At 36.3% G+C, this 21,128-nt stretch overlaps 2 protein-coding genes and 1 long non-coding RNA gene across 5 annotated transcripts; all 3 read right to left on the reverse strand.

Moving 5' to 3' along the window:
• Nucleotides 1-202: 202 nt before the first annotated feature.
• LOC112281203 (uncharacterized) lies at nt 203-2,796 on the reverse strand. 3 transcript variants are annotated; one of them, XR_012217348.2, is made up of 3 exons: nt 2,238-2,578; nt 699-842; nt 203-382 (listed from the first exon to the last, which is right to left on the reverse strand). It is a non-coding gene; the product is annotated as an uncharacterized LOC112281203 (long non-coding RNA). The 3 variants fall into 3 exon arrangements; XR_016502500.1 differs by lacking the exons at nt 203-382; nt 699-842 and adding exons at nt 1,243-1,855; nt 2,657-2,796 and having other exon boundaries at nt 2,238-2,513; XR_016502499.1 differs by lacking the exons at nt 203-382; nt 699-842 and adding an exon at nt 1,243-1,855.
• Nucleotides 2,797-9,814: 7,018 nt separating this feature from the next.
• Nucleotides 9,815-15,499, reverse strand: LOC112281527 (EIN3-binding F-box protein 2). The gene is made up of 5 exons (XM_024518160.3): nt 15,298-15,499; nt 15,093-15,174; nt 14,839-14,956; nt 14,379-14,519; nt 9,815-12,992 (listed from the first exon to the last, which is right to left on the reverse strand). The coding sequence occupies exons 1-5, from the start codon at nt 15,497-15,499 to the stop codon at nt 10,650-10,652; spliced, it is 2,886 nt and encodes a 961-aa protein (XP_024373928.2). The 3' UTR covers nt 9,815-10,649.
• A 2,721-nt stretch (nt 15,500-18,220) lies between these two features.
• On the reverse strand, nt 18,221-19,912 carry LOC112281088 (histone H2AX). Its single transcript, XM_024517264.3, has 3 exons — nt 19,709-19,912; nt 19,049-19,297; nt 18,221-18,716 (listed from the first exon to the last, which is right to left on the reverse strand). The coding sequence occupies exons 2-3, from the start codon at nt 19,241-19,243 to the stop codon at nt 18,492-18,494; spliced, it is 420 nt and encodes a 139-aa protein (XP_024373032.1). The 5' UTR covers nt 19,244-19,297; nt 19,709-19,912; the 3' UTR covers nt 18,221-18,491.
• Nucleotides 19,913-21,128: the final 1,216 nt, after the last annotated feature.

Raw genomic sequence — 21,128 nt, forward strand, 5'->3', positions numbered from 1 at the left:
AAAATCTAAACTGACAACTTGTATTAAACATCGATAGATTTTTAATACAGGACTGTGTTACTGGTAACTTCTCAACGAATACAATTGTGCCATGGCGCTGAAACCTTCAGCTAGCATTACTTGCGCACGAGATAAGAAGTTTCTGACCAGAGGAGTTGATTTTTCCTCAGCTCCGATTACCGAAATATTTCATGCCTTCTCCTTCTTCATTTTTTTTTTTTTTTTCCCCTCAAAATAGACGTAACAAAAGTCACAAATTCACTTGTGTACCTTGCACATAAGTGATACAGTAACGCACCAGAGATGCAGTTGAAGACATCGGCATATTACAATGCTTTGAGATCACTTCTTCCTCGTGGCTTGAAACTCCAAACCGTGCCTCCTTCACCCACAGACGAGAGTAGAAACTGATGCAACCATGAGACAACCAACCTCGGTACCCACAAGCGTTACACATACGCAGCTGCTCAAGGCTAATCATGAGTTTTCGCACACCAAAATTTCATACGTGGCAAGGAATGTACAGACTAACCATTATCATGCTACAGATGATTAAGGCACTCTAAACGTACTCAGTCATGATGCCAATTTTGGAATCAATATAACCTAGGAAGGTGAAGCCGTAAACGTACAAATTTTCTCACAAATTTGGCATTACCTCTAATCTTGCATGTTCCCAGCATGATAATAATTCTTACCATCTTGCACTTGATTAAAAGGGAAAGGTCTTTATTACAATACACGACTTCACTTCCTTTCCGAAAACAAACTCTCCCGACTCATGAATGCCTCAAACGAGCCAAAAGTTCATCTCCAAGTAAGCCTTCGCCCTCCAGCCCTGGCTGAATCACAAACGACAGACCACGACTACAAAAAAACATGAAACAGGATTTGTAAAATAATTTGGACAATGTCCACATAAAGATGCGGCATGTCATTTCCAATATCTGAGGCTAGACATCACATTCGCCATGACGAAATTATGTATCCATACTGATGCTTTAGTCCATAAAAGCTTCGTAAAATATGTAGTGGTCACCCTGTTAGACAAACATTCAAATGAAATCATACATAATCACAATAACTAACATAACCATTATCCCGTTCTCATATGGATGCCCACACATCTATGCTAGGTATAATTCATGGACAGCATCTACAGAATGAAATTCCACATGGATGTTATCAGTGTAACTTGGCACTTGCGAACAGCAGGGCCCAACACGAGCACAAGACACACTGTAACGCATAAACACTTTGTCCAGTAGGTCACTGGCTTAAATTAATTCAATATAATCAGAGACATGGCGAGGTTCAACTCTGACCTTGCATTCTCACAAAAATATCATGCACTTTAACAAATGCTTGCTAAGTATCAATTCTAAGATCGTACCAGAGAAAAGCCAAAATCCCTGATCCCACCTAGATGTTGCCCGCAGGCGACCATAAGAAGAGTCGCCTAAAAACTGAAAAGAACGTAATCAAAAGAGGAATTCAAGAATTATTGTCATAATTTTCTCTGGAAAGTCAGCACTGTCAATGTTAACTGTTTGGGCTTGGTGCTTCACAAGAGCGGTGCAGAAAAGTGTCACGATGAGCACCGATGCAAGCAAAAACGCACCATAAGCAAAAAGAGCCGGTACTGAAGCAGATCGTCAAGTGTGTGCACAACCCGCCGCACTACACAGCCCAGCATTTGGCGAAAGGCGAGAGTTTCGTCACGCAAAAAATTGCGCAAGAGCACAACTGTACTAGACCAAGTGGCGGGTTGTGTGCGGTTCCTATTTCTTGTTATCAGAAACTCCAAATCCATGGTCGCTAAGCTAACTACCGGAATTTCTTATGCAACTAAATCCTGTATACACAATACGACATAAAATAATTCAATGATCATCCCTAGTGTCAGGCAATCATGCCTGCGTAGCAAATTGGGACTTTCAGGTAGTCAACAACTTCAACACAAGAAAAGCTACGGCTTCAATTAGGTTTAGTATAGGTCGAATCATAACGATGCAAAACCATCGGGAAAACCTACGGAGCACATCTATGCAAACTCCCAAATACTAACTCAAGTCGAAATTTGTGATCAAAACACAGTATCCGTAGAACCTGCCTCCTAAAGTCTCAAAGTGCATATTCTAGAGATCAACTGTCAAGAACTTCGACCGACATAAAATCTACGCCAAAACATCACCGGTAACTCCAAAGCGACATCAGATTGAAGACGAAATTCGTACCAGGCATACAATGAGCTCAACTATTGCTTTAATGTGAGACCGGAGGAGCGCAAGTGGCACAATCAGAAGCTGCGGCCTGATGCGTGGACTTGGGCTGCGCACGCTGCGGCGAAGAGGACGACGGAGCAGAGCAAGCAGTCTTGAAAGCAGCGATGTGTTCCTTGCACTTTTCCCCGTCCCCCTTGTGCTCCTCCAAGCATTTCTTCAACGCCGCAACGTCGCACGGTGTCATCGTTGCCGTTGCAGCAAGGAAATCAATTCCTCCTCAACGCAACACTGCACACCAACACACCACCAAGCTCTTCAGCTGTCGCTACGGAAGCCGAAACAGACGCAGGCGCATCGGGAGGTTGAGGCAGGCAGCTGGTGCAGAGCCCCTTGAAAGCCCCGAGGGAAAGCCATCGCCTCTGAATCCTCACCACTTGGTGCAAATCCCCCCGCGACGCCGATGTCGCCCCCACCGCAGTCTCGAAACCCTAATTTTAGCATCCTGGACATTCCTCGTTGTCTGAGCCGGAATTCCCCACAACATTTATAATGCAATAAAATAGTCCTATCCTCCCATTCAATTGATGGAATTGAGAATACATTTCAAAGATTATGTAGAGATTGCTAATGATGTTGTGAGGAATTCTATCATAGTGTTTATCTCCTTTACAAGAACATAGTTTACTCTTTTTATTTTTTATTCCTCTTTTCTTCTTTTATATTATTATTTCTAGTTGTGTTCTTTAGTTGCAGCAAACTCAAAAGGTTGTTGTGTGAGGAGGAAAGGGATTGCTTTGACATGGTGGAAGATGGCATCTTTTGTCTCCCATTCTTGGGATTGTTTATATATTGCAAAACTAATTGACTTCAATTTTTTCTCCTATAAGAGATTGAAAAACCATTTTGATTATTTATTTTATACTTTTCTTTTTGTAAGTGCTACTTTGATCCAAGTCCATTGGAAGGAGATTGGACCACATATGTGTTTTTGGAAAAAACGATCTTTAATTCTTTGTGTTCTTTTCTAATCCTTTATTTGAATTTGATAATGTTCATTTTAATTCTCAATTTATTCATATGTACATATGTATGTATGTATTTATTTAGAAAGATGAAAGAAAGAACAATATGAATAAAATATTATTTAAGATTGACTATAAATGTCTTTATATTGATTTAGTATATAGTATAATATTTTTTAAACATGTTTAAAGATATTTTGATTAAATAAAAAAATATTTAAATATGCTCTAAAAATAAAAATAAAATTTTGAAGAAGAATAAGAAGATATGACATAATATTTAAAAGAGTGATATCTTCTAAGTGTGCTTAGTTACAAGCATCTTTGTAGTTTTATTTACTTAAAAATATAGAATAATAATAGTTTGTATTTTTTTTATAAAAAATATTTATAATTAACTAAATTTTAAATATTTTAAAAGTATATAATAAGAATCACTAACAAAAACATCACACAAAATTATAATTCGACATTTGGATAGCCATGTCAATGTATATATGAATTTGAAAGATTAAAATTTAAATTACTTAAACAAAAATAATCATATTAGATATTCACATTATATCTATATATACAATTTATAAAGAAAAAAGTTTTTTTTATCTATTATTACTTTATATTTTAAAAAGACTCTACAATAATATCAATCAATTAAACTATATATATATATATATATATATATATATATATAATAAGACTTATTATTAAATTATCTATTAGGATTTCATTTATTTTTAAAATAGAAAATTAATTTTAATATTATCTTAAATAAAAATAATAAAAATAATAATAGTATAAAATATATAAATTTATATCTATGAAATTTTTTCTTCTTACTTGTATAAATTAGTTCTATAAAAAGTACAATAAAATAACTAAAAAATAGTAATAGTAGAAACTTATTTTGACTTATTTATTAATGAGATATTATGTTTTTTGAATTTTTTGAATTTTTTCATATGTTAAAGTAAAAAAGATCCACATTGTAATAGATAGCCATATTTATTAGTACATTTATTTAAATAATTAAGTTAGATAGAAGTAAATAGAAATAAATAGAAGTAAGTTGAAGTAATTTAGATTATTGATATCTTGTTGGGAAGCTTTTTAGAAGCTTTATAGACTTTACATGTCTATATATGTGATTAAAAGGTTGATAATTAGGCCAACAAGTTGGCCACATGTTGCTTAATTAAATAAAATAAATTATTTGTATTACAAGTTGGCCACATGTTGCTTAATTAAATAAAATAAATTATTTGTATTACAAGTTGGCCACATGTTGCTTAATTAAATAAAATAAATTATTTGTATTACAAGTTGGCCACATATTGTACATTTAAATAGAATATGTTATTTGTATTACAAGTTGGTCATGTGGCACACATGTTTTTTAAATTTTCCCTATAAATTATACAAGTATTTTGCAAGTTGGACACATCTCATAAGGCCTATAAGACATTGCCAAATAGTATTTTAATTGATATTATATATAGAGGCAAGAGTGAGGCATTCTTTATTCTTGTCAAAACTTTTCTTGTGTTTTATTTTAAATCAAGACTTCTTAGTCCTTTTGCATTTTGTAATAGCTACTCTAGTTTCTATTCTATATCTATTTTTAGTTTTTTATTACTTTTAATGATATAAAAATATATTATCATTTTTAGATGTATAAATTCATAATTAATATATCTATCTATCTATTTATTATATATATTAAAGATATCTATCTATTATATATATATATATATATATATATAAAGATATTTTTTTAAAAAATAAACTAAAAATCTAATAGTTTTATAATAATTCTAAAGAATATGTACAAACTTAATTTGATTTAGTTTACAATCTATGAATTTTTTAATTATTCATGCTTCTTTAGATTTTTGTTATGATTGATGTCCTTGACAAGTACACTCATAAGTTAGTAAGAAATGTAAAATCAAGCCTAGATAAGATATATTTAAGATACAATAGGACAAAAATGATAATAAGTCAAAGAATATCAGATTTAGATCATATCAAAGAAACCTAAACAGTGAGGCTGTTATAAGCATAAAATCAAATATTTTAACTTGTTCAATTTTTAAAGACAAGTAAAATTATTAGATTTGAAATTTGAAATTATGTGAATATTTTTAATTTTTTGACATGTTTAATTTTTAATTTTGACTTGAGTTACGTTTCTATTTTGGAGGATTGTAATACCAATAGTATAAATACTTTAGTATATAAGATCTTTTATTGGAAGATATAATCAATTAGACTTTAGTTTTAAGATTTATATTTTTGATATAAGAATTTCAAGACTTTAGAATTTATACTTATAAAGGTGTGCCCAATTTTTTTGACATCTTTATTTTACAATTTTGACTTGACTTATTTTCAGTCCCACCAATGCATCATAATTTGTGGATTTTTTAATATTTTTTTATTTTTATTTAGAAAAAAAATAAAATAATAAGCTTATAAAATCTATTTGATGATCTAAGTACTTATTAAGATTTAAGATTTAAAATTTTAGAATTTAGAATTTAGAATTATATAAGTTTTTCTATTTTTATTTTTATTCTTTTATTCTCCTTATTTTTTAATTTCAAATTAACCTTGCATCTATTTTTGCTCTTTACAATTCTAATGGTCTAAACAACTTGTCGTACAAGTTTTTAATTTGCAAAGTATAGAAACTTTATTTGGACATTAAGATGTTGATTTTTATTATAGAAGGATGTTTTTAGAGCTTTTAAAATACTATTAAATCCGTTTTTGGATTGGCCATTCTAAATATGTCATCAAATTGTTCTAAAAGTGTATGAATTTGTAGCTGTTAAGGATTTGAATGTTTTAAATTTTGAGTTGACTTTGAAAATATATAGGATTTTGTTAATTTTGATTCGAGTTGTTTCTCTAATTTGGAGATTAATAAATCTAGTGGTGGTCTTAAAATGCTCTATAAGTTTTTTTGATTTTTAAATATAAGATCTTTGATTTGATATATACATATAGATAGATAGATAGATAGATAGATTTTTCTTTTTCTTTTTTAAATTTTGAATTGATTTGTTCTTATGTTTATGATGCTTTTGATTCTAATAATATATTTAAAATCATTAGCAAGTCTTAAAATTATAAGATATGAGGTTTTAAAAATTCTTTAATAATCTTTATATAATATCTAAAAGAATAAATAAATGCATATAAACTTTTTTATATTATGTTAATAAAATAATAGCTTATATAAGTATATGTACATTTTTTAATTATAAAATTTCATATTTAGATTATTTTTCAAATATAATTTATGTATAAATGACTTAAAACAATGTAATCTATATTCTAAGCTTATGCAATAGATTGCACATGGCCATGACAATTTGCACCATTCTCTCCAATAAAGTGTCAAGTTCTTCTAATACAATCTTCATATACTCTTTTTTTCTTCTAATATCTACTAAAATTAGTCTTCTTCAATATTATTCCATCCATGCTTCTATCGACCACCATATTATAAACAAATCAATATGCATTGTGAAGAAATTCAAAGATGAGGTGATAATTACTTGGATCATCTTGCTCTCAACCATCATAGAAAAATCGGCCCTCTTATATTAAAGCCTGTTGATGTGCTTGAACACTTCTCTACTTCCTTGCTTGTAGAAGTTGATGCTCTATATGCTTGATACTCCATCCTATTGCTTGTCTAACAAAAGTCAATGCATTTTTCACACAAATAGATTTTAATAAAAGTATATTTAAAATATTTTCTTTGTTTGATATTAAAAAATAGCTAATTTATTTAAATTTTATAAAACGATTGATAAATAATTCATTTACAATTTATCTAAGATAAAATAATAATAATAATAAATACTTTAAAGTCCATAATAAATTATATATTTTACAATTACCTATGTTAGTATTAATTGAAAAAAGAGATATTGATTGAATAAAGTTTTTGATCATGAAGTGCATTTGGTAGGAGTTTAATTTCATGGAAAGTTGTTCTCATCACCATTTTTGATCTTCAAGTTTTCAAATCAAATTTATTAATATTATGTTTCCTTCATTACTTAAGATATATAGGCATAAATCTCTGATCCAAAACAAAAATAATATTTTTATTATGACTACTAGGAGTTTGTAGAGCCAGATGTAAGATAAACAACCTATTTCCGATAAGCATTTCAGCATATATCTAGTAGGTGTAAAAATGGAAAAAATACCTCTATGTAGGAAAATAGAAATCAAAATGATTCTAAGTATTTTGACACTATTTTCTAATAATAGAATTTTATAAAAAATTTAACAAAAGATTCTTTTGACCCATTTTTAACATATAAATCAACCTAATTCCAATTAGTAGTAGATTACAAAACCAAGAATCCAACTTTTACAAAACGTGATGTGTAGGACTTAATTATGCTATCAAACTTCTTCTAATTCCATGCTACCTATAGATGTAAATTTGTAGATGAAGCAACAAAAATACAAACATCTAGTTATAAGTAATCTACCATGTTCAAGTTGGATTTTTGCCACTATTCTTCTTTGTTTTTGCTCATTTCCAAATAATATCTCACACATCTTCCATCTTCCAATCCCACTCTAATAACTCCCTGATTTATCTATGCATAATCAACTTCTACATATGTAAAACTCCACTAATGCAAAAATCGATTTTTGACAGATCATCCATATTGATTTTTGAGTACAATGAATTGTTTAAATTGCTCATAGTTTAACATCATTTCTCCTAGGCTCCAACATATTTTTGACCACAAAATGTTAGAATTGATTGAAAATAGGTCACCTACCTAGTGAAATTATCCCATCCTATAAGTGAAAAATGAGAGGTTGGTTGACAATGGATTGGCTACTTTAGGAATAGAGAGCAAAGTAGTTGTCCTCTCCTCATTTGATTCATAGTTATAAAGATCAGTTGTCAGTATAATTTATCTCTTTAGCCTAAACCTTGTTGAGAGATTGTAGATTTTGAATTTTTCAAATATATCCCAAAATTCTACTTACAAATAGACATTTTTCAACAAATAATCATCCATAAAAGTTGAAGTTGAGGCAAAATCTTATTTTACCTAAATATTTGTATATTTTATTTGAAGATTTTTTTTTGTAATAACTTATTAGAATAATTAAGAAAGTTGCTTACGGCAAAAGCAAAATGTTTATATAACTAAGACTTTATTTTATTTTAATTTTTTATAAATTTTAAGCAATTCTAAATTTATTTTGTCTTGCATTTCCATTTATGTGTCCATAAAAAACGAAATTTGTAATGCAAAAAGTGATTGCCATCACATGTGAAGATCAAACTTTAGAACTTCAGGAGTGGCTGACTAGGTGAAATATTATTTGGATGGTTGTGGATAAAATCTTATTGTATAATATTCATTCATAATATTAGTTTGAAGAATGTTCTATAATAACAAACTTCCTATGCATTGATAATTCCAAATTCAAGCAATTTCATGTAATTTGATATGAAAACTTAAAGATCAATTTCATGCAATTTCGAATTGATACTTGTTTCAAATTTCTCTAAATATTTTCCCTTGAGATTCTCACATTTAGGCTACTCTGATTAACTTTGGATTTCTAAGTTATGCAAGTACATTATAAATATTTGAATTTCCCTAAATTGCTTATTTGGATGAACATTAATATCAAATTGGTCTATCCTACTGCCTAATCAAGGAATTATTTCTTCATAATCTTGGATTTTTTCATGTCTGAAATATATTTTTTATGAAATTTTTGCTCATAATTTCATATAATTATTACGTATCAATCTATTACAATTCATCAAGATGTACATCACATTAATGAACATGTTTGTAGGATTCTTTCATTAAAAATAGTTGCACAAAATAATATCATGCAATTTGTGCTAGTACAATATTTGAAACTTGACAGCTCTCATTCTTTTAGATTGGTGCTTGCTCATCTACAAAATTGATTCTTTCTGTGAGTTTAAGATAAAAAAAAAAAAAAAAAAAAAAAAAAACTCTTAGTGTCAGATTTCAATACGCTTATGGTCTTCAAAATTTCTTTTTTCCATAATCCTCAACCAAACAATGAATGACAACTCTAATTCTTATATTCATATGTTCCATTCAACTAGGCTTCTTAACAATTACTTACAGTTGCCAATTTGAAACATCAGAAACGGAATTTCTATAAATATATAGATTTCCAGATTGAAGAGCCCAAGTTGAACCTTCAACTTCACAGTAAAATAAGTAGAATCCAAGGCTGCGTCCTGAACATGGTAGCGTGTTTTATTTTAGAGCTGTGGATGTTTGCGGATTCAAAGTGGACTTCCCATTTCCTGCTCCAGATGAAAACACTCGAATGCTGCAGAATATCAACAATATAAGTTGTACTGCAATTTTGGAGATGAAGAACATACCATAGCATCTGTGGGTGGGAGGCACACCCACTTCCCAAGCACTGTCAATCATGCATCTGACAATATCGTTCCCACCTGGAAAATTAGCAGTATATTTAAAGCAGAAGGAAGAGACTTCCGAACACAGAACACAAGTGTTAAGACGAAACATTTACTCAATACAAAGTGCAGAAGTACATTCTGGTAGTTGATGTCTTTGATTAAAGTCATCGTCATAATCGTCATCACACGAAACTGAAAAAATCTTCAGTGATCACACAAACGTAATTCTATTCCTGTTCAGATCTAGAGCTCTTGCACCTAGGAGCCTGCAAAAAAAACTTGTAGTTGTGTCGGAGAATCCCGAAACAAGCTCGTCGGGGATAGAGCAAATATAATGAGGTTGTGAGCATCCACTCCCATTCCCAAGACACACTAACACCTGGTGACTACTACCTCCCCTAATTCTTTTGTTACAAACGAAGATGATGCTAACTGGTTACCATGGGAACAAGAAAAAATCCTCTCTACTCTACCAAGACGGTAAGATGAGGAAGAATCGGCAGTTCTCTGAGACCACATAAAAAAACATGCATTCTAAATGCATGACTGCTCCTGAAACAAAGCAGACATCATCAGATAGATGATTGACTGCAAAAATAGCAGTTGTGGAACCCAGGTGTACATATCGTTTGCCTCCATTGGCGTCACTTCTGTACTAGAACTCCATTCAGTATCAGGTTCCCGGCATGTCATCCAACACTTCTTCTATACTCCCCTTCGTACAGGTTACATCGTATAAAACCCATCGGAAACTCCACTTGAATGCGCAAAGAATCTGAAATTATTGGCTTACCCATGGTTCGATGGTATCTTCTACATGAAAACCGCAAAAGCATTTGTGCCGAGAAAAAGTTCCAAAAATACGACGGTCGACACTTCCCATGTTGGCGTTATGTGGCATGCCCTAAAGGACAGCCATCAGTTAAGCTCTTAAGAGCTTACAAAGTCGTCGCAAGACCAGAGCTGGGACTCGAGAGAACTCAGCCCTTCTCTAGTTAGAAGAGGGCAATTTCGCAAGTTAAGGGACCCGAGTAAAGGACAGAAATCTTCGATCGAAGACAGACTCTCGTCCGTCAAATTAATGCATCCTGTAAATGTAAGGCCCTGGAGAAACAGCCCCTGCGAAGTAACCAAAGATCGTAAACCAGAGTCCGTGATAGAAGTTCCAGAAAGATCCAGCTCTTTTAGTAAAGGGCACTCCGTGGCCAACGTCTGCAGGCCATTATCGCCCACTTGGTAACAACCATCCAGGATCAGGCGCTCAAGATCACCACAGCGAGAAGCAATTGCGGCAACAGCCACATCTGTAATGTTTTTACAGTTGGTGAGGTTGAGATTTACAAGGTGCTCCCCACAAACTTCTATTATGGAGATTATTGCTTCGTCATTAAGGTCGGTCAGTTGACTGAGGTCCAAATTCTCCAACGAGGGACAACAGAGACCCATTGTTACGATGGGCTCGACTCCTACATTCTTACACTCGGTAACATTTAGAGTTTTCAAGGAGAGACATCTAAGAGGCAGCTCCTCAGCTCGCTTTCCCCCATTCCAGAAACTGTCGCACTTTGAAAGGTTTAGCTTCCTGAGGTTTCCCTTACCCCGTGCAAGGGCTGCCAGCACACCAGCATTCGTAATTGCATGACATCTCTCTAGCTGAAGACTGTCGAGACGGATACAACACTGCATTAAGCCTTGCAAGCCTCTATCTGTAATTGACTGGCACTGTGTCAGAACACACGTTTCCAAGTCTTGGCAAACTTTTCCAACCTTCTCCAGAGTGAGGTCTGTGAATCCAGGGCAAAAGGTTATCAGCAGACACTTCAACTGTTTTAGACCAGAGCCTCCGAAACATCCAAGAAATCCTTCTTCAGTACACCAGCTAAGATTCGCAAGTTTCATCCTCGTAACAAACTTGCAGTTATCCCCTATAGCAATTAATCCTTTGTTGCTCAATCGTAACTTTTCCAGCTTCAATTTCGTCAGCTTGTTACAACCCAAAGTAATCATACAAATGCCAGCACTACCCACCATTGGACAGTTTGTCAGACAAAAGGAAGATAAAGATCCACTCCATATTCCCAAGGCCTTCAGACTGGCATCCCCAACATTAGAACAAGAGTCTATGCTGACCGTGGATAGTAAAGGACAACCCTTCGCAATGGCTTGCAAACCCCGATCGCCAATTCCTGGACAATTCATAATGCTTAGTTTCTCTAATGAGCGACATCCACTCCCAATCGCTGCCAAACCGACATCTGTGATATTCTCGCAACCCCACAAAGTGAGAGACCTCAGAGCAGCACAGCAGTTTGCTATAGCTATGAGGCCGCTGTCACTGATACCTTTACTGGCACGAGCCAACCCTCCAATGACTTTCAGATCAACAAGACCCCCACGTGCAAGTTCACCAATAGCCACAAGTGCAAGCATCACATCCGTGGCCTCCTTGCCTTGCAAGATGCGAGAAAGTTCACCACATACCCATTGAGGCTGCATTTGCACCCGTGGTTCTCCATCTATAACTATGTCTATCTCATTACCACAAGGATGCACTTCATTTGCATTCCCCACTGTGTCATCGTTTGGTGCCTCGTCAGACCAATCACCTCTAACATCTGAAAGCTCTTCCATCCAGACATCGGATTTCTCTGCGGCTGACATGGAACCATTCTTAGTAGCACACAAGTAATCCTGTGTGCATGCTCCTTTACACATTGAAGCAGATTCGATCTTGAAATCGCCTCGTTGCATTCGAGACTGCAGCATCAGCCACCGCATACAAACGGCAGCAGCAGCACAGCGGTCCTGTACCTTGGGTAAGAAACCAAAGATTTCCTGCAGGCACTCATCTGGCAAATCATTGATAAGGTCCACTTGATCAACCTCCGGAACTCTCACTAAAGAATATCTGTCTGGATTTTTGTTTAGCATCCGTCTTCTTTTGGTCGTAAGCGAGAGCGACTCCACAAAAACCGATGCTGCAGATCTGTAAGAAGGTAAGATCTGCGGCTGCGCATCTGCATGGAGACCGGAGTGGTCACCCCCTGTGCATTCGGGTCGCTGTGGAGAATCCTCATCATTTGCTTTGTCAATGTAGAAGCCATGATAGCCACCATCGAGGGCGCTGAAAGTCTGCTGGGCATAAATTAAACCCATTCCATCAACTGGTTTTCGTACAACACACCGTGCAGCTCTTGCAAACGAGCCAATCAATTCCTCCTCTGTCGTCATGCATGCTGCCTCGACATCAGCGCCGCACAGTTGGGTGAAGCCCTGCGAATGTAGCCAAGATTAACCTCTCACGTCAGTACTTTTCCGCATAGAAACTGTTCATTGCCAATTGTAAGATCAAGTATAATATTGATCAGTAAGCAAACCACCCATTAATAAGAAGAGGGTACAGGCACAAGCTAGTCATTGAAAAACAGATTTCAAGTCGCCTGGAGAAACTTTCAATGTCCAGTTCTCCAGTACTTCGTTAAGAGGCGGTAAAACGACGTGCAAAATAGGCTAGTCATTCATAATCTATAAGAATTGTGAAGGAAAACCCACAAAAACAGACAAATATGACAGGCACTAACTGAAGAGCTATGGAAAAATCACAGCCTGAGATGAAGGAAACTGATAGAGCACAAATGCAGATACAAGACCTTCACTGGCTTGGGTAACTAAGCTGATGGACACAAAAATTCATCCCCAAAGAAGTAATAAAACTAATGAGCTGTGAAACTTCTCGTGCTAGGGCTACTGCTTCGGGGGAATCGATAGCACTCACTGCAGAAGAGGAGTACCAAGGAGTCACTGACGGCAATATGTTCAGAACACAATAATGTGCAAATCGGCCTTCTCTCGATGCTATCTTGTTTATCCCCCAGGTTTAGGTTGCGAAGAAAAAACTGGTCACACCAAGAAAGTCTACCTAAACTGATGCGCTATCATGTTCTTGTTTCCCTCAAAGTAGTACGTGCCCACCACAAACATAACGCGGTCATGACCTTAAACCTAGACATCGTCACCACTAAGCTCTGATCAACAAATTAACAACCTGGTTTTTTGTCTACTCCGTGAGTAAAAAGTCTAGCGAATTGCGTACGCATTGCAATCAACCCTACTACTTTTTGGCGGTACGCAGATTTGCCCTCTCGCTTCATCACCCTTAGAGTCACGCTTACAAAGTCCCTCTCCCACAAACCGTGCGGGTGGCCCTGGCATACCACCCCCACGCACAACGCCAACTCGATAACAAAATAAGGAAGCACGTCTTCACACAAGAGAGTGCAACTTTGGGGCCCCAAATTCAGCTTCCTCAATTCCCAGTTCCAACTCCACACCATCCTTTCCCTAACTTCACCATTCATTGCATCCGTACCCTCTTACTCTCACAGGGGAAAGAAAACTGAAAGTAGGTCACTCTCAAAAAAAGAAAAAAAAAAAAAAAAAAAAAAAAAAAAGGACACAAGTGCGTCAATCACGAAATACCTCTCCGAAACCACCAGGGTACTCGACCCACGACTTCACTCCCCAAGTAGCCCTGGATCCAGTACTCCGACCAAGACACCCCACACAAAACACGCAGCCGCTGACACTCTGTACCGATTTGAACACATAAAGCAACACTCCACCACCCTACCAACAAAGCAAAACAAAAATAAAACCCACCTCGGCAACCAGACTCCATCCCCAACGAGTTAATCCGAGGGCAAACTGCGATGCACTCAACAGGCGCAGAAACATGTACCTAGAAGCATGAATGAACCGATGCGGTGCACCTTCGCTGCTCTCTCTATTCGTCGGCTCCAGCTACCCAGGGGTGAGGGGGTCCTATTCCTCCGAGTCCCACTCCTCCAAACCTTGCAACACCGGCGGACACTCCACCCCTCTGCTCGCCCTCCATCAATCCCTCCCTCCCCCAGTTGCAAAAACTACTCCTGCTAGTGCTGCAGGCATATTGATGATGATGCAAGCGATTGTCACCTCAATCTCACGCCCATCGAGGAACAGGTACCCTTAACCTAGACTGCCTGCCTGGCTACAATCCAAAGCTCATTCGCGAACAGAGCTGCAATCTACATTCCCCGCCTCGAACGCAATTTCGAGAAACTGTTAGGAATGTACCCACCTTCTTCTTCGTCTTCCCCGCCATCGCCCATGCATCCCCCCTGTGTCGTCTGCGCTCTCGCTGAGCCTTCGCCGAACCTTCCCTGGCCTCGGACACAATCCTGGCCCTGCCCCCACACCTGCAGAGGAGCTGCACCCAGACAGACTCCCCCTAGCAGCGAGGTTCGGAAGGGGGATGCACTTGAATCCCTTTGGATGTTTGAACTATCCGGCCATACTTCATCCAATCGTTAACGGAATCTACGGAGCGCGTACCTGGACCCAGTGAGGGTGAATCTCCTTTTGCAACCCGGACGGGTCCCGTTCACACAGCGCTCGCGCGCGCGTCGCTTGCTGCCTGTTGACCCGAATAGCTTGCGTCAGTCAACTGAGCCAGCCGGCCGTGTGATCTCGTGGTCCTCGAGGTATCTCTTTTGATCAGGCTTCCGTCGCCTTTTGCATTCATTCCTGCACTCCGTGCCTGCTTCCTTCCGTTCCTGATCTCGTTTGTTTAGCTCGTCGCGCTGCTGCTCTTGTCCCGATGCCTTCCCACTCTTTCGCGCCGTAACTACTGCGACACTTAATGGAATATTCCTTTCCAGCGTGGCGATACCACATTCATTCGTGGGTTTCGTGGATGATATCCGTTCGTTTTGATGAGGATGTAATTCGGATACGTCCATTCAGGATTAGAATTTGGAATTATATGAACGTTGTATTTGTATTAAATGTGAATAAGTTTATAGTTCTATTTCTATGTTGTGCTTCACGAGTTTTAATACCAGTAACAATGTATGTACGTGTAATGATGTGATTCAAATGGTTATTTGGATGTAATATCTTAATGCTTTGATTGTACTTCCCACATACATTTTAAATCTTAATAATACTTTTGTGTGGATTGAATGAAATGGTTTGAAATATTTTTATTTTCTAGGTAATGGATAAGATTGTTAACACAAGAAATTAGTAACTTAATTGTTATTTTAAGAAAATATCAATAATACTCATTTAGAACATAAAATATGTGACACTCAATATACCATATTAACAATAAAATATAAATTTTAATATCAAGGTAGATTAGTTAAATAATCTAAAACAAGATGTCAAATCATGATTTGATGATATTATTGTTCTATATATATTTTTTATTAATTAATTAAACACAATATCTTGATTGGAGTGTATCCTTCTTTACATTACTTTGCAATCCCAAAACTATGTTACTCCATCAAACACTTATTCAGATATAAAATCATTTTATAAAACTTGATATTAATCTTTGAACATTATTGAACGTATTTCAAATTATTTTAAAATCCAAAGTTTTTTCATTTTTATTTTAAATCCCAATACAAGCTTTGCTTGTTATAACTTATTGAATTAATTTATGGAAGATTTTTAGACAACATGAAATTATCCTTTTTATCAATATTTTGTCAATCTCATAAAAATAGAATAAACTAGGAAAAAAAAAACTTGTCTGTAAAACAATTAGTAGGATAATACTTTAATTTGAATAATACAGGCTTTTTTGAATTCATGACCTTTGGTCTTTTAAATCTAATACAACAATTCTGAATTTTTTATTAGTTTGGTTGAAATAAAATATCAACTACACACAAATTGTAATAGTTATTTGTATTGAAAGTATAAGATGGGTTTTATCTACATTCTTAAAACTGTACATTAGAATATAAACAATTTATCCCAATTAGGTTTTTTTTGTAGATTAAAATGAAATAGATTGATCTATTCTGTCCTCTGTAGTGAAATACTTCATAGCTAAGTAAAAAAAGATTTAAATATTTCTTAATGCAGTTACAATAAATTTATATTGATGAGAATATGAAGTTGCATAGGGAGTTTATATATATATATATATATATATATATCTACACACACATACATACATGAATATATGACAAAATCATTTAAGCATACACATAATTTTTTTTGTTGGAAACAATTCATACTTATAATACTATATGTTTCAACATAAAATGAGTGCTAAGAAACTGAGGTGTCACAACAAAATGGCACTTATGAAAGTTAAAATATACTCGGAAGATAAGATAGGACAATATAATATAATAACGCCAAATTTTTCAAATGCAAAGAAAGTGTTTGAAAATTGTATATAAATTTATTTTATTTTATTATTTATGGTTGATCTGGAGACATAAAGATTATTAGGTGATATGAATGAAGAAAAGAATTCTGATAAATTGAAGTTGATTTGTTGGTTTGTTCAAAATAGGACTAACATACATATCATGAGGCAAGTTAAGGTTGTTAATGCTAATGAAGTAGCATTTTACATTCACTTTATTGATTAGAAGGAAATATATATATATATATATATATATATATATATTATTCGTAAAAAGATTCAATTGGTTAAATGTAAAAGGTTTTGTTGATGTTGTGTGTTTCTGTTTTTTGATTTTTTTTGATTTTTTTTACGTAATTTTGATTTTTTTTCATTAAAATGATTATGGCTATTACAAAAAAAAAAAAAAAAAAAAAATGGTATCTTTAAATGTATGATATAACATATTTATGAATTTTATTACAAATCTTTTTGACTAACAATAATACAATATTATATTTTTGCCGATAAGTTGGTTTAATACATTCTTTATTATGATTACAGCTAAGGAAATAACATTAGACAGTAAATTTGCAAAAATATAATTTAATGCACAATAGAGTTTGATATATTATTATTAGTCATTGTGTTGGATTTAAAACATAAATTAATATAATTTATTTGATAATAATTCTTTAAATAGATGATTTCTAACATATAATTTAGCATGACATTCTATCTTTGAATAAAAAGATAATAATTGAATAAATGAATAAAATTTAAACTGTTTTGGTAAGTTATAGTTTTTTAAAAGTTAAAACTTATTGAAGGCGAAGTGGGTGATTTTGCACAAAACGATAACAAACAAGAAAATAGAAATAACCCTCTACAATATTATCTGATATTATATAATAAGCAAAGTGCAAATTGGAAGTAATAACCTTAGAGTGGTATTGCCACCTCAGTTCGGATAAGGTGACAAAAGATATTACATACATACAATTTTGATGCGAACTGAGATGAATCAGTGACACAATTCTCACAAATCTCACGCCCTGAAAATTAGATGTAGTTATTCATGAAAAGAGTAATCATGGAAGATGGATGATGAATGTAACGCACAAGTATAATTACAACTGGACTGATTAAATGTGAAGGTTTGTCGATGTTTGCATTAATTTGTTTTTGCAGGCCGTGTCAAGAGAGCTTCATATCTGTTTAACGTCACATAACAAGTCGTGAGTTTGCAGCAGAGTGAGTAAACCATATCCATCTTCGTTGGTAAACAAATGCAAGTATCACACCAAAGTCCGTGAGAATTGCTATATTTCCTCATACGAATCGAAGTGATCCAAAGCGACAGATTTTTGGCAAACTACAGCGAATTTAGCTGACTTGGGATAAAAGGGTTCTGGCACTGGCCTTCCAGAATCTAAAGTGCAATTTGTACACGACGGGCAGTGAATGTCGAACCAGCAAAAACCAGGACAATGGAGCGGAGGGTACTCTGAATCAAGAGAGATGGAAGTAATGGAGGTCTAGACAAATTTGTTTTGGACTTAGCCAGGGTGGAGAAGTGTCTAAAACTCCTGCGAAATGCTCCCTCCGATGTCCCTGCCACCCTTGTCAGTTTTCTTCGGCAAGAGTACCGTGTGGATGTTGGGCAGGACACCACCAGCGGCAATTGTGACTGTGCCCAGCAACTTACTTAGCTCCTCATCGTTTCGCACCGCTAGCTGGATGTGGCGAGGGACGATACGATTCTTCTTGTTGTCTCTCGCAGCATTTCCAGCCAGCTCAAGAACCTACGCATAATGTTCTAAAGTTAGGCACACGTTACTAACGATCTTAACCAACTTGCACCCTTCCAGAGAATGAAATATACTTCAATTGGAGAGGGACGAAAGGGACGATGAGACAGACATCACCCTCATCATCTATCTGAACCCACGTCGCAATTTGCTGGCCCTACCACAGTAACTTGTCGGCCTGTTTGCCGCCATATAGTATTATGAAAACTTCAGGAACACACATGGCGAGCACCAGCTATCAGAGCTTCGCGAAGAAATTATGCAAGCGACCTAAAAGTTAAAAAAGACAGAATCTCCAAAACCAGGTCAGAAGCGGAAATGCTCACCTCAGCAGCTAGATATTCAAGCACTGCAGCAAGGTAGACAGGGGCCCCAGCTCCAACGCGCTCGGCGAACTTCCCAGACTTCAAGAACCGAGCAATTCTTCCCACAGGAAACTGAAGGCCAGCCTTCTGCGACCGGGAAATAGATTTGGAGGCCTTAGACTTGCCACGGCCTCCAGTAGCGCCTGTAGAACTCATCGTTCTGAGAGCTCCTCCGCGCTCCTTCAATCACGCAGAGGTTTGAGTACTGTCCTGTAATTGTAAGGCAATGCAACCAAATTAATCCTCCACAATCCCTAGCCGGAGGATAATCTTGACTTGCCGTTCACATGAAAGGATCGAGGCAAATCCAAACGAACATGAATACAGCAAGCTCGTCGTAACAACTACATCTAAATCCCACTTCCCAATCACTCTTTGTAAACCTCCACCACCCTGGTGCTCCAAACGAAAGAAACACTCAGAGACAGAACAAGGTCCGGTATTCTATTCGATTTGTTCCCTGCTACAAAAACATTTTGTCAATCGATTCAATGACACAAAGGAAGTAAAGCGAACATGCCGCCGGAAGAACCCAAGAGTCCAACCACTTCGATGTTCCAGCGATTTGACCATCCACAGTCGACCTCGATGCAGAAGTGATTGAAACCTCGAGGTACTAACCTTCTATGCAGTGGCAAGTGCAGACATTGATCGAAGCAAGAGTACAGGCGAAGCAACAACGCCAGAGGCAGCGACGGATGCATAGGCTAATGTTGAGACTGTGGAAGCCTGAAATCTGAAAGAGGTTAGAGCTGGGAGAAGTAGGTGGGGGGTGCTCAATTCTCCATTTGAGAATATGAGTTGTCATTCTATTCGTAGATTAAACCGACTTTTGGGGGGACGCTAATCGGTTAAGTTGGACTTCGCCTCAAATTCTAGAGGGTTCGAGGGTTCTGATCACGCCCATCCGGTTCAGGTCGTGGCCAGAACTGGCAGGCGGGGACGAACGGAATTTTCTGCTTCTGGCCGAGTTTGCGAGGATCTATTCGAGGGTTCGTATCTGCCCAGCCCTCCGTCATCCGTAATGCATCAAAGCATCTTTCTCACATGTTCTTGCCATACCGCCACCCACCCACGAATTTCGCCTGTACCCTACCATCCGAAATGCATCTTTAAAATCCATCTCAACATCTTCCATGAGTGTTGAAGGAATGTTCTTCTCCTCCGTGGGCATTCCACTGTGATCGATGGGCTGCACAGGCAGACGGTTTAATCCAAAGCTGTGCGATGTTTCGGGTGTGATCGGAGCAGTGCCTTACTTGTGGGGCTTCTTTTGTTGTTGACGTCTTTGCATTTTTTCCGTCGCAAGTGTAATGCTCATCCCCTGGGTGTCGGTGAAAGTGATGTTTAGTGAAAGTGGTGCGAAGGTGAGAACTAGCCATCTCATGGTGGAGCTGATTGATTTTGGGATGAGTTTTTCAAGCAGTAGATCATGAGTCTTGGGTTTTTGTTACAACGAGTCTTAGTTGCGGGGGGGAATGATTCTGCAGCACTGTAAATGGTTGCTAGAAGAATCGATTCACACCATGAAAAGCATTGGTTGTATTGCGTGATTTTTTTTGTCCAGATATTTTGCCAGTCTGGGAGTTGTTGTGTGATTTCCACTGTGAAGATTGCAAGCATTGATTTCAGATGTTGATTCTTTGAGGATCCAAAGAGTGATGCGCTTCATTTCTTCACAGCATCCCTATTTTCATGTGTGTAATAGTTCGGGCTGACATTGAAGTGAACCAAGAGCGATTTCCCTTCATTACATATTTCACTTCCGTCTCAACTCCAATTGACTTATTTTCTGAGTTGCTCCGTTGCGCTAAGTTACTGTACCGTGGAATTCTCGGCAGTGGATTCATTGGCCAATGATCGTCTTCTTCCCTCGACTCTTTCCCCTTTTGAACCGCCCTTGTGCTCTCAAACTCGTCTCACACTTCTTTCTCACTAACTGCAGTCGTAATCGTTCCCCTAGATCACAGAAAAGATGTGAAAGCTCCTGTGCGCTCGGAAACGGTGGCATTCCTGTGGTACACAACTTCGTCTGATCTTC

Source organism: Physcomitrium patens, chromosome 4 (assembly GCF_059467195.1).
Source record: "Physcomitrium patens ecotype Gransden chromosome 4, ASM5946719v1, whole genome shotgun sequence".
Classification (NCBI taxonomy): Eukaryota; Viridiplantae; Streptophyta; class Bryopsida; order Funariales; family Funariaceae; genus Physcomitrium; species Physcomitrium patens.